This window comes from Maylandia zebra, linkage group LG12 (assembly GCF_041146795.1).
Source record: "Maylandia zebra isolate NMK-2024a linkage group LG12, Mzebra_GT3a, whole genome shotgun sequence".
Lineage (NCBI taxonomy): Eukaryota > Metazoa > Chordata > Actinopteri > Cichliformes > Cichlidae > Maylandia > Maylandia zebra.
Genome location: NC_135178.1, coordinates 10,123,215 through 10,140,585, shown reverse-complemented (window position 1 = coordinate 10,140,585; position 17,371 = coordinate 10,123,215). Strand labels below are relative to the sequence as shown.

Here is a 17,371-nt window from a genome sequence, read left to right as displayed (position 1 = left end):
CGGACACGCCATGTAATTAGCTGAAATCACTGTGATTATGGAAGAAGCAAAATATGGGTCAGAGTTGGGGCCATTGGCTGTGTGTGGTGGTATAATCTGTCACTGTTCCAGTAATATTACAACCAAATGGAGTTGAAGGACTATTTTAACGCTTACGGAAATATCAGTTTCAAGTCCAACTAGAAAAAATATTAATTATTATTTAGAAAATGTAAAAAAAAAAAAAAAAAAAAATCAGACCAGAGGGGAAATGAAAAGGTACGAAACACGTTACTGTCATTTCACTGGTACTGTAGTCTTAGATGTTGGAACAGATGTGTTGTGCTGCTACTGTTAGTTCAAACTGAGGTTTAACAACTTTACACAGGATAAGTTGGTGTTTGATGTCAGACTTTGTAAAACTGAAGAGTTTCCACATCACTGAAGAAACATGCTTTTTTGGTCCTGCTTCGTGGTTCTCAGCAGCTGTTGGGAGTGTGTATGTGTGTTTGACTGGCAAAGCTAACAACAGCAGCTCAGGCTGATGTCGTGACTCTCACTGCTGTTGCTGCTGTTATTGTTAGAAAGATGAAGCATTGATGAGGAGGAGGCATTTTTTACATGGTGCAAAATCAAAAATTTTAATGAGCCTTTGATATGTCGATAGTGCACTCAGCATGTTGAATTCTCTTATCTGCACTTGGAGATAAGTCACAGAACTGGATTGGCTGCTTGCAGGTCTGACTATGTGGTTAAATACTTTGATTTTTCTTTCAGTTGAACAGTGCTTTGAAGTTAAAGGGAATGCATTCATATTTCAGCCTTTTAACATCCACCAGGTCACTAGCAAACAGTCTAAGGTTAGGAGTAGCTTTAGGGTTGGGTTTTTATTTAATCACATGCTAAAAGGCAGTTTTTCAGAAACTAGACGTTACCTTTCAGTGAAAGATCGATACATTGCTTTTACATTACAGTCTATTTGTCATAAACCTTATTATATGGGTAATCCAAATAGGTGAAAATTATATAAAAGGGTTGGACACGAACTTAACCCAAACTCTACCCCCAACATTTGATGGCTCATAGAAAGTGAAAGCTGAGTGCAATGAGGTTTTTTATGAGAAACAGTGGGAGATCAATATATTACATAAAATGACTGGTTGGAATAAACAAATAAACGGCATAACAAGGACCAAAGCTGACTATATACTGTCTACTAGTCACAAAAAGTAAAGCTTAAGCAGCTATTGTAAGGAACATGGTGCCGCAGGTTGGTTTTCTTCCTCTCTTCCATTTTTTGAGTCACCAGTTGCCTCTAGTTGCTGTTGACCTCTTGAAAGTAAAATGGATAAGACGTTCTTTTCTCAGAGGATAAAATCGCTCCCCTCATATACAGGGATTTTATATTCATGTTTTTATTTTACGGGGCGATCGTGGTTCAAGACATGGCAGTTCGTCTTGAAATCGGAAGGTTGCCGGTTTGCGCCCTGGCTCTCACAGTCTCGGTTGTTGTGTCCTGGGCAAGACACTTCACCTGTTGCCTACTGGTGGTGGTTAGAGGGCCCGGTGGCGCCAGTGTCCGGCAGCCTCGCCTCTGTCAGTGTGCCCCAGGGCAGCTGTGGCTACAAAGTAGCTTGCCATCACCAGTGTGTGAATGGTTGGATGACTGAATGTAGTGTAAAGTGCTTTGGGGTCCATAGGGACTAAGTAAAGTGCTATGCAAATACAGGCCATTTACCATTTATGGAATTCATATTTTTTCATCAATGACCTAGAAAGCATGAGTGCTTCACTGTGCTCAAGGCAATATATGTGCACTTAGCCAACTATTCAATATGCAGAATGCAATCTACACTGCATACGTTGACCTTAAAATGTGTATAATAAACTCCAACGTGGATGCCAAGTTTCATCTTCTGGCTGTCATCAGGTTCCAGAGATGATCTTTGGCTTGCTGGATTATCTTGTCAATTTTTTTCTTTCGACAGCAAGTGCTTCATGCTTTATCACACTGCTGCATTTTCTATGTATGTGGAGAAAAAGAGACAAAAGTGGTGATGGAGCAGAGTGTGGTGGGTCAGCGGAGGATGGGAAAAAGCACAGCTGGGATAATTATGTTTTAATAGGAAAATAATTAGCGTGGCATCCATAGATGTCAGGGAAATGATTGATGAGGTATCTGTTAAAAGCTCAGAAGAGTTTGCAAGTCTGTGTTTGCTCATATTCCCTAACAAGCTTTCTTTATAGCTAAGCAGCTTCCTGGCATTGACTAATACCCACTATTAACATTCAGAAAGAGTACCACTGAGGATGGTAGCATTAAATCAATACAAACACTGTACATGTGTTTTTTTAGTGTGTGTGCACGTTGTGGTTCTGCATCACAGGTCGAATCAGTGGGTTATCTGCAGCAAAAAGTTATTACCAGAGCTTAAATGAAACCGTTTACAGATGAGCATGTTTTACTCTCACCCTGTGCTGACAGCTCTAGTGGAGACTTAAATTCAACGGAGGTGGGTCTCATCAACCTCTTCAGAGTCTGAATAAGCTGCAGGGAAGAAAGGAGAAAGAGTTAGAGACAGAGAGAACGCTCTGTTCCAAATGCCACCAGCATTGTGAGATGAAAACAAACAAAGCAGTGGTAATGCGGTAGATAGCACTGTGTGCAGAGAGCTGGAGCAGACCCTGCAGCACTTCTGTTCAGCCGGGTGTATGCAAAAAAGGTCAATGTGCCACTTGCAGCACAGTAGCTGTAGTGAAGACAAACCCACTTAAACTCACTGTAGCTGCTTTTGAATGCTGAGCCAGACCTTTTGGTACAAGCCTATCATGTGACTTAACTAAGTCACATGATAGGGTGGGGCAAGGTCTCACAATGGTTTCACCCCAAACCTCTGCTGATAGTGACCCACACACTTTTTCATATACCTTGGCTCATGTGATGTGGTACATGATCAATAGTGGGTCAACAAGCCTGATAAGGGAAAACTCCCAGTAGGACTTAAATACCTGGGACTCGCCATCAATTGGTTTTAAAACTATAGAAGCTTCTTGGATGAGAGGTGAAACGTCCAGATGATTTTTCTTTCCAAGCTCCTAAGATCACCGTGACCTGAATGACTGAGAACCTACACAGACAGTTATCAAATTAATTTGTTTATATATTTTTTAATGAAATTATGTATTTTGAATTTTTTTTATTAGTTGCCATTTTCTTCCTTTTGAGTCAATTAACTGAAGTACTGTGCAGCTTAAATAAGCACTACTCAAGTATAATGTGCTTGTTTTCAGTTTTTAATGCATCACCATGATGTGTGTGATAGAAAAAAGCTCATGTGTAAGGTTAATAGGAAAGATCTGTAATCACTAATTCTTCCATTCTGTTCTTCACAACACTCCTGCTTTCCCACAATGTCAAACTCAATACAGTCGTCATTACTTAGGCCCAGTCATTTTCTCGAGTTAGTCTCTATTCCACTTGCTTTACATCTCAGTACTTGTGTCATCCTACCTTCCAGACTCTCATTTATGTGACCCACCTCGTGTCAATCTCAACATCATTCTAACCAGACAGAGATTCTTATCCAAGTCAACATCAGTGGGTCATGCCCTACTTCTTACTATTATTGGACTCAGCTCTTCTGTGTAGTTTCATTGTAGTCTGATGAGCAGCTAGATCAGGGGTGTCAAACTCAAATACACAGTGGGCCAAAATTCAAAACTGGAACAAAGCCACGGGCTAACGTTACTATTTATTTAAATATTTTTATTTCTCCAGATATAAGAATGAATCTTTTCTTATGGACTCAAACACGTTTTGCTGAAAAACTGAATATGGAACAAGCAAAGCTTAATACTAAACAATATATATATTAGCTGTATAATACCAGTAGGCCAGCTCTGATAGTAATTTGGTATGGCTTCGCGGGCCAAATGTAAGTAGGCTGCGGGCCAAATTTGGCCCGCGGGCCAGAGTTTGTCACCTATGCGCTAGATTATAAATGATCTCTCCTTACTGGAGTGGGAATAACCTGTGCCTACTATGAATACAATCAAAGATACTAACCATGCATGTAAATGTTGCTGAACTGCAGAGCTCCTTCAGTGACAGACTGCTGCATCCTAGATGCATGAAGGAGTGTTTCCGCAGGTCCTTCCTCCCTGCAGCTGTCAGACTGTACAATCAGAACTGCTCCCAACAAACATAGATGTTTACATCTGCGCTGTAACTGCAATAAGTTAATTAACCGATTCGCACTACAACCTGCTTTGCCTCTTATCTGTAGTTATTTTTATTTAATTTAATAACTGTACAGTACTCTCTGTATATAGTAACCACTGTCCTTAATGTAAATATGTAAGAGAAATTGTTCCGTGTCCTGTGTACTGTTTGTTTGTATATGTGTCTTTTTGGCTGCTGTTACAACCAAATTTCCCCTTGTGGGACAATTAAAGGATTATTCTATTCTATTCTATTCTATTCTATTCTATTCTATTCTATTCTAAGTACTATAAAAAAGACAAGGAATCTAAAGACCAAAGTCTCTTTGGTTTTAATCCAAGTATTGTTGCTTCTTTCCACAGTCCAGAGACATGCATGTTTGGTAAACAGGAAATGCTAAACAGTCCATGACTAAATAATTTGCTTGTACGACGCTGTTAAATCTTGCTTATAGTCTCAATTGCTATAAGATCAATAAGTCTATAAAACTGTTATCAAAATACGACTCTATTTGACAGACCAGTTACAAACTACTATCCAAGCTGAGATGAAGTTGTGTTAAACGTTTGTGATGAAAAACTCAAGAACAGTGATAGGTCTGTCTGGTAATAATGCAACACAGTATACTGATTAGAGACCAATGATGATGTTGTAGATGTACAGAAATTCTGAAAGTCTGAGAGCCAAGAGTGTGGAGTACTAATGCAAACAAATAAAGGAGTGAAACCCAGAGCAGAGCAGCCAAATTAGGTGGGCTTCAGGCCAAAGGAGCAGATCTGAGAAATGGTGCAGACTGAATCGTAATTTATGGTTCAGCAAATGTGTCTGTCTGCATACACATTAGCAGTAGAGGACCTATGTGTCTGTCAAATTGGGAAGGAAGGTATCCCGCTCCTGGTGAACAGCAGAGTTCACAGAGAACGTGAGAAAACCTTCAAAAACAAAGCATGAAACATACAGCCAGAAGTTGCAGTGAACACTTTTCATTGTTTTTTACCACTTTGTTTCACTTCAGCTCTTTGTTATTTTTTTCATTCATTTCATTTCATTTCATTTATTTGTTCATTTTCAGGCACAACAAATACCTATATTGAACATAAAATGCACAAAACAAAAAACAAAAATTGCCTGAAAAAGGAGTGGGACGAAGAAAACTTATTAAATCCCACCCCTATACTCACTCATCAACAAAAAAAACAAACTTCCCGCAGCTACGCCCATCATTGCATACAGACCCATCAACAGCCCCGGGCACATACAAGCATCTAAACGGCAGCTCGCAAACAACAATTAGAGCCTTCATAACTGAATACAGAATATATAAATTATAAATTGCATTACCACAGGTAACAGGCAGTAATAACTACAAGTAACAAACACACATACATATACATACATATATATCTACACACACATGTACATATATGTACATACATACGCACACTTTTTTTTTTTTTTTTTTTTTTGGAATCCATACCAGCAATGGTAAGAGAACAGACATTACAGAGCACACTAAAAGCATCATTGAGTATACTGTGACCAGACCAACTGTTTGTAGAGAAATTTAAATCTATGAATATTTTTGCATTGTTTCAATTGTAAACTCAGACTGTTCCAGATTTTCACACCACATACAGACACACAAAAACCTTTACGGGTTGTTCGAGTTCTGGGTAATTTGAATTCTCCAAAGCCTCTCACATTATAAACCTTTTCTCGAATTTCAAATCTAGTTTGTAAATTTGCCGGTAAAAGTTTAGTAAAAGCTTTATACAAAATTATGGATGTATTGTAATTAACCAGATCCTGGAATTTAAGTAACTTTGCCTGAAGAAAGAATTTGTGAGTATGATCTAGATAACCAGCCTTGTGAATAATACGCAGTGCTCGTTTCTGTACTGTGACTAATGGATTAGTTGTATTTTTATATGTGTTTCCCCACACTTCCACACAATATGTAAGCTATGGAAGAACCAGGGTACAGTACAGAGTACAAAGTGCATCTTTATCAAGGAATTGTTTCACTTTGTTCAAAACTGCGAGGCTTCTGGAAATTTTGGTTTTTATGTGTCTGACGTGGGGTTTCCATGAAATTTTATTATCAATTACGACTCCCAAAAATTTGTTTTCACTCACATTATCAATTGGTACACCTTCAATGATAATTGGTAATTCTACATTATATTTTAAATTACCAAAAAACTTTGCTTTAGTTTTATTTATATTTAATGATAATTTATTTATGTCCATCCATTTTTTTATTAATTTTAGCTCCCTGTTTACGGTCATTACAAGATCAGTATAATCATCGCTACTGAAAAATATGTTGGTGTCATCTGCGAACAGTATGAGTTTAAGTACTTGAGAAACATCAAAAATATCATTTATGTATACATTGAAAAGTTTTGGTCCCAACACTGACCCTTGGGGAACACCACATGTAATACCAAGTTTCTCTGAATGGTAATGCCCTATGCTAACATATTGTTCCCGACCCGTTAGGTAACTTTTTAACCAGTTACCAGCTTTCCCTCGAATACCATATCTTTCCAATTTATCCAATAATATTGAGTGATTGATTGTGTCGAAGGCCTTTTTGAGATCAACAAAAATACCAACTGCATATTTATTTTTATCCAGTGTATCAGTAATTTCTTCTACTGCCTCAATTATCGCCATTGAAGTGGTTCTTTGCGTTCTGAAACCATACTGACCAACATTTATTATTTGATGTTTTTCAGGGAATTTTTCTAATCTTGAATTAAAAAGTTTTTCTAGAATTTTTGAGAATTGAGGCAGTAGAGAAATAGGCCTATAATTGGTAAAACTGTGTTTGTCATTACTTTTATATAGTGGTATTACTTTCGCAATTTTCATTTTTTTTGGAAAACAACCAGACTGAAATGATAAATTACAGATATATGTTAAGGGACTAGCAATATTCAGAATAACCTGTTTAACTACAGACATATTTATGTCATGATAATCCATTGAAGACTTACTTTTACATTTTAATGTGATATTTATTACTTCTTGCTCATTTGTAGCTGAGAGGAACAGTGAAAAGGGATTTGATTTTATATCACTGATATTTTCATTTTTATGACACGGGATGTCTGCTGCTAGTTCAGGGCCAACATTTATGAAGAATTTATTGAACCCATCGACAATATTACTCATGTTGTGATTTTCACCATTTGCATCAGTAAAATATTCAGGATATGATGTTCCAGAAGATCCTTGTTTAATTAAGTTGTTTAACACATCCCAAGTTCCTTTTAGATTGTTTTTATTTTCATATAATCTTCTTCTATAATAAAGTTGTTTGCTCGTTCTTATAATATCAGTCAATTTATTTCTATATGCTTTATATCTTTGTTCCACTTCTTTTGTTTTTACTTTGATGAACTGTTTATACAGATTGTTTTTCTTTTTGCAAGCATTAATAATTCCTTTTGTGAGCCAAGGACTTTTTATCTTTTTTTTCTTTGTCATGTGTTCGTTTACAGGACAATGTTTATTGTACCACATAGTAAAAATATCTAGGAAATTATCATAAGCCTTGTCCACATCTGACTCTTCATACACCGAATTCCAATCTTGTTGTGCTAAATCGAAATTGAAGGCATGAATTGCTTCTTCATTTATTGTTCGCTTTGCTATCATGATCTTGGTATCTACTTTTTTTAAATCACAGTCACACAAAGTAAAAACTGGTAAGTGGTCAGTTATATCACAGACAAGCAGGCCACTATTAATTTGGAAATCCATGACATTAGTAAAAATGTTGTCAATAATAGTGGCGCTATGTGAAGTTATTCTGCTTGGCTTTGTTATTGTTGGATATAGTGATAAGCTGTACATCGTGTCAGTAAAGTCATCAATGGCTTTTAACCTTGTTGGATTTAGCAAATCAATATTAAAATCACCACAGATAAATAGTAATTTTTGGTTCACCGAAGCAAACGTTTTTTCTATCCATTCATTAAAAGTGTCAATACTTGAACTGGGTGTCCGATATATGCAACTTATTATAACATTTCTCTTTTTGTCATTCATAATCTCAATAGTCAAACATTCCAAAATTCCATCAATAGCCATAGACATAGTTGTTACAACATTATAGTTTATAGAGTTATGAACATATATAGCAACCCCGCCGCCCGCCTTATTTAATCTATTCATGTATTTTAAATCATATCCATTCAAACAAAAATCTATTCCTTTATCGACATTGAACCAAGTTTCAGTGATGGCTATAACACTAAAGGGGCGAGAAAATTGTTGTAAATAGTCCTTAATGAAATCAAAATTAGAGTACATACTTCTGCTGTTAAAGTGAATTAATGAGAGCTTCCCGTCTAGGTTAATTTCTTTTTCATATTGTTCCTGAGTGAAATAATTACAATTTTTAACAAAAGTAGAGAGAAAGTTACTTTCAGAATCTATTTCTGGATCTATTATATTATGCTCCTTATATTCACAATCTAGATCAATTACTTTCTGTTGAAGAATTGATTTCAACGTGTCCATGTCATTTCCTGGTGTAATTGATACATTGGTGTCAGTTATACTTGTCCAGATCCTCCATGTTCCTCACTATCAGTACTTTTGCCTCTTCTGGTGTCCCGTTTAGCTTAATGAAAATCTTACAGTTTGTTACCCATGTATGTTGTATTTTACCGTTCTTCTTCAGTTGCCTTGCCTTCCTCGCGATATCTGCGTTTTTTCGTGTCAGATGCTCATTAATGAAAACGTCCGTGCCTTTCAGTTTGCGTCCTTGTTTCAGCAGTGCGACCTTGTTCTTCCGATTGACAAATCTCATAATGACGGCCGGCGGTCTGTCACTCCTCCTGGGCAGTGAGTGACATGCTTCTATGTGCTCCAGGTCCATCTCTATCCCCTTGCTTTGGAGGAAGGACGCCACCTGTTGCTCCACTGAGCGGGTCTCCTCGTCGCTGGGCTCCCCGACGTTCCCGGCCACCGCGCGCGCGTATGAGCGCGGCTTGATTTTAATACCGCTGATGACCACGTCGTTCGTACGGGTGTACTGCTCCAGCTCATCCACCCGCCGCTCGAGATCCATGATCCGTCTGTCCTTCTCGGCATTTTGGAGGCGTAGCTGTTTTACCTCCTCCAGAAGCCCCAGAAGCAGCTCCTGCTGCGCCCTGACTGCGGCCACGTCTCCGCACAGCGCTCCGAGGGAGGTTTTAATGTCCTCAACCTCCTCTGGTGTTGGGCCTTTCTTGGGTGGCATACTGAAGCGAGAGCACGAGGCGGCCACCACGAGGGACCCGGAAGCGGAATTTCTGATGATGGCGCCTGGCTAGGCCTGCTGGCTGATGGTGGAGCCTGGCTGTGGCCTGCTGGCTGATGGTGGATCCTGGCTGTGGCCTGCTGGCTGATGGTGGAGCCTGGCTGTGGCCTGCTGGCTGATGGTGGAGCCTGGCTGTGGCCTGCTGGCTGATGGTGGATCCTGGCTGTGGCCTGCTGGCTGATAGTGGAGCCTGGCTGGGCCTGCTGGCTGATGGTGGATCCTGGCTGTGGCCTGCTGGCTGATGGTGGATCCTGGCTGTGGCCTGCTGGCTGATGGTGGAGCCTGGCTGTGGCCTGCTGGCTGATGGAGGAGCCTGGCTGTGGCCTGCTGGCTGATGGTGGAGCCATCAGCCAGCAGGAGCAAAAACCTTTGCTCTTTTCCCCAGCAAGGCTGAAGAACCAACAACAGCACAAGCACAAGCACAAGTAGCCCACATACTGGTTGAATCACATACTTTGTGCAAGTAGAAAGAATAGAATAAAAAATTTAATAGAAATATCCTTTATCATCCCTCATTTTGGTAAATTCAAATGTTGCAGCAGCGAAGTGACAGATTCATACAAAAGAAATAAGAGGCTGTACAGTACGAAACGGCACTGTTCACTGGTGTTGGTGTGGTGGCTCTGCACCTGCGTAAATCCATTGCCAGCTCCTTGGTTTTCCCGGCATTGATTAGGAAATGGTTCCGCTGGCACCAGTCCACAAAGTCCTGAATCCACTGTCTGCACTCTGAGTCATCCTCACCTGTAATGAGGCCAACTATGGCAGAACTATCAGAGGACTTTTGTAGTGTAGATGGCAGCCTGGATAGTTGATGGAGAAGTCTGCAGTGCAGAGGGTGAACAGTAACAATGCCAGCACAGTTCCCTGCAGGGCCAGCCCTTTGACCTCATATACTGTGGTCAGCCAGTGAGGTAGTCCAGCATCCACTGTGACAGATGGAGGTCCACTCCTGACAGCTCTAGCTTGTCCCTCAGATGTCCAGGCTGAATGATGTTAAAAGCACTGGAGAAATTAAAGAACATTATCTTCACAGTGCTTCCACGCGTCTCCAGGTGGGTCAGACCTTGGTGCAGGAGGTAGATGATATGGCATCATCCACTCCAATGGTAGGCTGGTAGGCGAACTACAATGGACCTCACCAGGGGACTAAGATGTTTGAGGACCAGCCTCTCGAGGGTCTTCATCAGATGCGAGCTGAGTGCTACCGGCCTATAGCTGCTGAGGTCCTTTGGCTGTGTGGTCCTCATCACTGGTACCACACAGAAGGTTGTCCACAGCTGTGGTACTTTACCCAGATTCAGGCTCATGTTGAACATGTACCATACAGTTGGTCTGCACAGCACCCTGATATTTTGCTGCTCGTTCCCCACCTGTGTTGAAAGGGATAGGATGGTGGTGGGGGAGGTGGGCTATGGGATGGAGTATTCTGAAGCAGAGGGGCTGGGTGATGGCTAAGAGGTGTATAGTCATGGGAAGAAAAGCAGGCACTCGTTGAAGATGGGAGGTTTGCAGCAGAGATGATTGGGTCTGAGGGGTAAGTGTCTGTGGGTGGGTGAATGAGCTGAACCAGTTCTTCAGATCATTCACCCACCCTAAATCTCCTAGAGCCTGGGAGTTTGGTTTGTGATTTGAAATTGTTTTCAGCCTCTTCCAAACTACACTGATGTTGCTCTACTGCAGTTGGTTGTCCACCTTCTCAGCTCCTTCAGCACAAGTCCCAGCTCCTCCTTATTTCCTGACCTAAAGTCTCTCTTCTTCTGCTTAAGGAAAGCGTTGATTTCAGGGTTAATTCAGGGCTTGTTATCGGAAAAACACTGTAACTTCAAGAGGGGCACAGTGTTATGCCCCTGTGTGATTTAGTCTGTTATGCTGTCAATATCCTCTCTGTGATGAGCACAGAGCTCTTCCCACACAGTAGAACTGAAGCAGTACCTCAGAGCTTCAGTCTCCTCAGACTCTTCACTGTGCGCAACACAGCTGATTCTCTGTGTACAAGGCGTTTATACACAGGCTGGAGATGAATCAGGTTGTGATTGCCCCAGAGGAGGGAGAGGTGATGAGCTGATGTTGGCATACAATAAGTCTAGTGTTTTATTGTCTCTGGTTTGGCAGGTTACATATTGGGTGAAGGTGGGCAGAGTGGAGGACAGGGAGAGATGATTAAAATCCCCAGAGATCAGAAAAAGGGCCTGAAGATACTGTGTTTGAAATCCGCTGGTAACAGTTTGGATAACAGGAGAGGACACACACCGTTATAACGGTAACATGTGTAAACTCCCACGGTAGATAATATGCCCTCATGCTAACAGCTAGAAGCTCATTGTCCTTACTTCAGAGGACTTACTTCCTACCTGCTTCCCTTTTACAGTTAAGCACCCAGAATTACACCATCGATCAATTAAAACACAGCCAGACCCCCTCTTCTCTTCCATACCTTACTCCAACCTTTTTTGCGCCACAGACCGGTTTATGCCCGACAATATTTTCACGGACCGGCCTTTAAGGTGTCGCGGATAAATACAACAAAATAAAACTAGTACCGGTACCGGAAAAAAGAAGATTTATTCATAACACACATGAAAAGACCCAGGAAAACTGAGTTAACGATAAAAACGATGACAAAATAACGCTGAAAACCGATAAAAACCCTGAAAACCATACATTTCACACCTGAGCCTCAACTTTCGCGGTCCGGTACCAAAGGACTCACGGACCAACATAGTTGAACAAATTAAAAATTTTAAAAACATACGGTTTGTGACAAAACAGCAGTTACGTAGTATTTCATGGTTCTAAAACTCCTGTTTTTATTGAGTTGGATTAATCCTTTTTTTTTTTTTTTTTTTTTAGGAAGTGACATCAGAAACAGCAGCATGTGACATCACGTGATGGCGGAGCTTCAGTTCATCCTTTGTCATCCTTTTTTTTTTTTTTTTTTTAATAGGACAGGGGGAAAGAATGAAAGAAAGAGGGGGAGAGGAAGAAAGAAAACCAAAGGGGAGAAGAGACGGTGAGAAGGGGGGGAAGAGAGAAAAAAAACAAAACAAAAAAAACTCCTGGGTCACCTGTATGGAGAGAAAGAAAAACAAAAAAAACAGGGGAGACAGCAAACAACAAAGAGCAACATAATAATAAAAAAAAAAAAAGCACCATCACAATAAACTAGCTAGTCATAGATATCAATAGTTACTAAATAATAAACGATATTGTGCAGCACGCAAGATAGACAGCGCACAGTGTGCTTTGAGGCAGCAACCAAGAAAGCTGTAGTCCGCATCTGTGAATACCCATGTGTACACCTGTGTGCATACCTGTGTGGATCAGCATGCTTGCATTCCAAAGGTTTCTCCATGTAATGATCTGCTAGAGAGTGTGGGGAGCCACAGCCCTGTCCTCTATGGTATCAAGCAGGTATGGAGGAGATCAAAACTCCAGACATCCAGAGGCCCCCAGAACACAAGAGACCAAGGAAGACCCACAGAGGGGCAGCCGCGCCACTGTCCCAGTAAGAGCTAAGGAGAGTCCCAGATGAGAGCTCATTCAGCAGCCGCGGAGCAGAAGCCAGGGGGAGTTGCAGTGACGCGCCCGTGAGCTCCGCCGGCAGCCAGCTGTGCCTGAGTGACCGAGGCCCAGGCCGAGAGGCCGGGGGCACCCCACCTCCAAAGTGGCCCGAGCGAGCCCCAATAAGCGGCCGCCAAGGAGTGAGCCGGTGTGTACCCGGACGCCCACCCCCAGATACAAAGAACCACCAACGCACCGATACCTGAGGGAGTCCGCCACCGGCAGGGGAAGTGGTGGTGGGTGGAGATAGGCCTCCAAACCTTGGAGGGCCCGAGATGTCCCCAGAGAGGTGGCGTCTGATACCCAACCTGACATATAGACACAGACATACAGGCACACACAGACACAAACATCCATTCCCACCCTCATGCTCTCATATGTACTTCACACTCAACCGACGTGGAGACAGACATAAAGAGACGCTGTACACACAATCACACTCCCCAAGCGTACTCTACTAACCGGGTCTAGGTACCCTTGCCCCTGGAGGGGGGAACTGCACCCAGACCCAGGTGGTGTTACCCTTTTCCCTGCAGTGGGGAGAGGCAGACCGCCCCGACTCCGCAGCAGCAGGGAGGCCCCAGACCGCAGTCGGACGGCCCACTCCTCCTAGCCCCCCCGCTCCAGTAGGCCGCAGAGAATGGGGGTGAGAGAAGACTCCAAACCTCCCTCCACCCGCTCATTGTAGTGTTGATGCATGTGTGTTCTAAGGTGCAATTAAAACCCAGGAGGGCATAGAGCTACCTGCCAGAGAGCAGCAGGTAAGCGCATAGTCCCTCCTGCTAGCCCTCAATGTCTACATGTATTTAAAATTGAGAGGTGGGCAACGACGCCAGGGGTGAGGCGTACACCCTGATGGTAACTTGGACTCCGTGTATCGTGCCCACCCCCAAGATCCTATATGTATGTGTAATGAGGGTGTGAGTAATGTGAATGTCTAAGTTGTGGGATAAAATTGAGGCAGAGGCAGCCAGAAGGGGACAGAGGGGGGGGGGGGGGGGGGGGGGGGGGTAGCCTCCTCTGCATCCTGGTGACATACCCCTACTCCAAGGCCCTGCATGTGTGGGTGGTTGTGGTGGAGCAGGAGGAGGGAGGCAGCTGGAGATGGGGAGGGAAGGAAGGGAGGGGCAGGTGACCCCTCCCTGGGGCCAGCTCCCCCGCTGACCCCAGTAGGCACTCCCACACTCCGTGACCCGCCAGGGAAAGGGGGGCCCAGGCCCATCCAGACCGGGGCCCAGCGCAGCAGCGCCCCCCGGCCCCACAGAGCCCGGGACAGTCCACCCAACCCCACCACAGAGAAAACTGCACCCACCCCACCATCCACTCGTCTTCCAGACTACATGAGACAATAGACGCCCAGGCTGAGATCTTCCTCCACCTCTCCTGTATCTCCCCCTCCTGCAGAGAGTTCCTGAGGGGAAGAAAGCTCCTGCAAGGTGTAACAATCTCCCCCACCGGTTGAAGAGCCCCACAGGCGACTCGACACGCCGGCGGCACCCTGCGCCAGGGATGGGCTCCCATGCACCCACCCGCCCACAACCCCGGCAACACACAAACCAGGACCCAAGGCCCCGAGGCCCAGCCAGGGCCCCGGCCCAGAGATGGAGCGCCCCCAGACCCTCACGCCCATCCCGGACCCACCCAGGGGCAGACAGGCTACCAGGTCAGTAACCCACGTCCATCACCACAGACCCTCCCCTAGCCCCGCTGCACGCAGCCACGAGGAAATGGTCAGAAAAAGGCCCCCAACCGGACATGACCGCTACCCCGGGTTGAGCCCCCCAAGGAAGATGCCTCCGGGGAACCCCCCGACGCCCTAAGCCTGTCCCTGCCCCCACACCAATCACAACATTGAAGGCGGGACCAAACTATAATGTTACATTTCAGACACTTTGATAAGTCTTCACATATCTCGTGCCAAAACTTCTGCACTGGTGGACAGAACCAAAGAGCGTGGATGTAATTGTCTGGTGTATTATTTTGACAGTGTGAGCAGTTGTTGGAAGATGTAAAGCCCATCTTGAACATCCGATGACCTGTATAGTGCACTCTATGTAGTATTTTGTATTGTATTAATTGCAGACTGGGATTTTTAATCAATTTAAAAGTTTTTAAGCATACCTGAGACCAGAAGTTTTGGTCTAAACTGACTGATAAATCTGCTTCCCACTTTGCAATAGGAAGGGATATTGATTCATCTAATTTAGAGAATGTTCTATATATTTTAGATAATAATTTGGGGGATTTAAGAGTAAGGAAATGTGCCGCACTTGGTGGTATTTGTAATTCAACTTGACTGAGGTTAAATTTCTTTTTTATTATGGATTTAATTTGTTGATATTCTAAAAAATTTTTCTTGTTGATCCCATATTGTGCAACTAGTCTGTCGAATGGGATCAATTCTGTTCCCTCCAATATATGTTCTAAGTATTTAATTCCTTTACAACTCCATTCTGGGAAGTTAATCATATTATTGTTTTGTAATATGTCAGGGTTATTCCAGATAGGAGTACGTTTGCATGGGATTAGTGAAGACGCCGTTATTTTTAGATACTCCCACCATGCTGTCAGAGAGAAGCTGATGTTGATACTTTTAAAGCATTCATGTTTTTTGATGTTTGAGCTAATAAATGGTAGGTCTGAAATCTCTAGATCCTTGCATAGTGCCTGTTCAACATCTAGCCAAGGTTCATCTAGGAAGGTATGTTTTGACCATTCTGAGATGAACTGAAGCCTGTTGGCTAAGAAGTATTGGTGAAAATTAGGCAGATCTAATCCTCCTCTATCCTTGGTTCTTTGTAGCGTTTTTAAGCTGATGCGCGGGGGTTTATCTTTCCAAAGGAATTTGGAAATATATGAATCCAGAGATCTGAACCAATCTTGTGATGGTTTGTTAGGGATCATCAAAAATAAGTAATTTATTTTTGGCAAGATCATCATTTTTATAGTGGCGACCCTTCCCATGAGTGATATGGGTAAAGATTTCCATCTAGTCAGATCGCCTTCTACTTTCTTTAGAAGTGGGATGTGATTTAATTTAGTTAAGTCTGAAAGCTTAGGAGAAACATTAATACCTAAATATTTAATATTTCCGGATTGCAGTGGGGCAGAGGAAGAATTATGGAAGGAGCAGTTAATGGGGAGAACTGTAGATTTTGGCCAGTTAATTGAATAATCTGAAACTCTTGAAAACCAGTTTATTAGAGTAATTACCTCAGAGAGGTTGTTTTGTGTGTTTTGCAGAAAAAGCAACACATCATCCGCATAGAGACTGATTTTATGTTCTATGTTCTTACATTTTATGCCCTTAATTGTTGTAGCCTGTCTAAATGCTGCTGCTAGAGGTTCGATAAAAATTTGGATTAATCCTAACTCTAACCCTATTTTGGAAAACATATAAAACAGACTTCTTTTTTTATTTTTTTTTAAATGTAGCTAATGTTTGTTGTGTTTCAGTTGAGTCTATACCTCACTGGGTCAGGCTTGTTTTGGCAACCAGTCATCACCATAAACCCATTTCATATTGATGCTTGGTAAGGTCAGTTTGAACTGAAAAAAAAAATCCCTTTAATACTATGTGGGTCAGGCTTATGTTGTGAAAAAAAAGCAATTTCATGTACTATTGCTTATGTAGTGGCACCCTGGTTTAGTGGTTAACTCATTTCCCAGTCTCAAATCCCCAATGTGAGACTGGGAGGAGACACAAACCTATCCTATATACTTAGTACTACTCCCAGGCCTGGATTAATGGGATAATTGTGTCATGGAGGCCAAACTCTGTCAAACATGCAGATCGATCCATACTGTGATCGCCCATTAGTAAAAATAATGTCTTCTTTAGCACACTATTGTTTGCTGTCCTATCACTTGCAATGTATGTACTCGCCATAGCTGATTGGCTTTCTTTCTATAATTCTAAGTTAAAGTATGGTGTTGTAAAGTGATGACATAATTTGTCTGACATTGTGTATGGTTTGTAAGCTGTTAAGTAACATGAAAACAGAATTTCAGGTAAAATCTAACTCTTTAAAATCTTCCTAAAGGAGGAGAATTAATACGATCTCTACGGATTGGCTTTGGAAACCCTTAAATAAGATGGCTGATAACAGAATAGTAGAGCTATAAGGACTGATGAGTGGGGTGGAGCATCTTCTCAGCTCAGCTCCGTCAGTCAGTCTATTAATAGTGGCTCTCCAGCTGAGCCTGTAGGAGCACACACAGGCAGCAGCAGGGGGAAAATTGTTAAATGCAGCGAATAAGCCCTTCCTTGCCACCGCACGCCAAGCCCA

At 42.4% G+C, this 17,371-nt stretch overlaps 1 protein-coding gene across 1 annotated transcript in view; it reads right to left on the bottom strand.

Annotated features, from left to right (window-relative positions):
* Positions 1-17,371, bottom strand: part of nsmfb (NMDA receptor synaptonuclear signaling and neuronal migration factor b) — a 73,614-nt gene that overhangs the window by 8,063 nt on the left and 48,180 nt on the right. Inside the window, exon 15 of the mRNA XM_004565818.3 lies at positions 2,452-2,527. Within this exon, the coding sequence (XP_004565875.1) occupies positions 2,452-2,527 (76 nt within the window). The remainder of the gene's footprint in view (positions 1-2,451; positions 2,528-17,371) is intronic.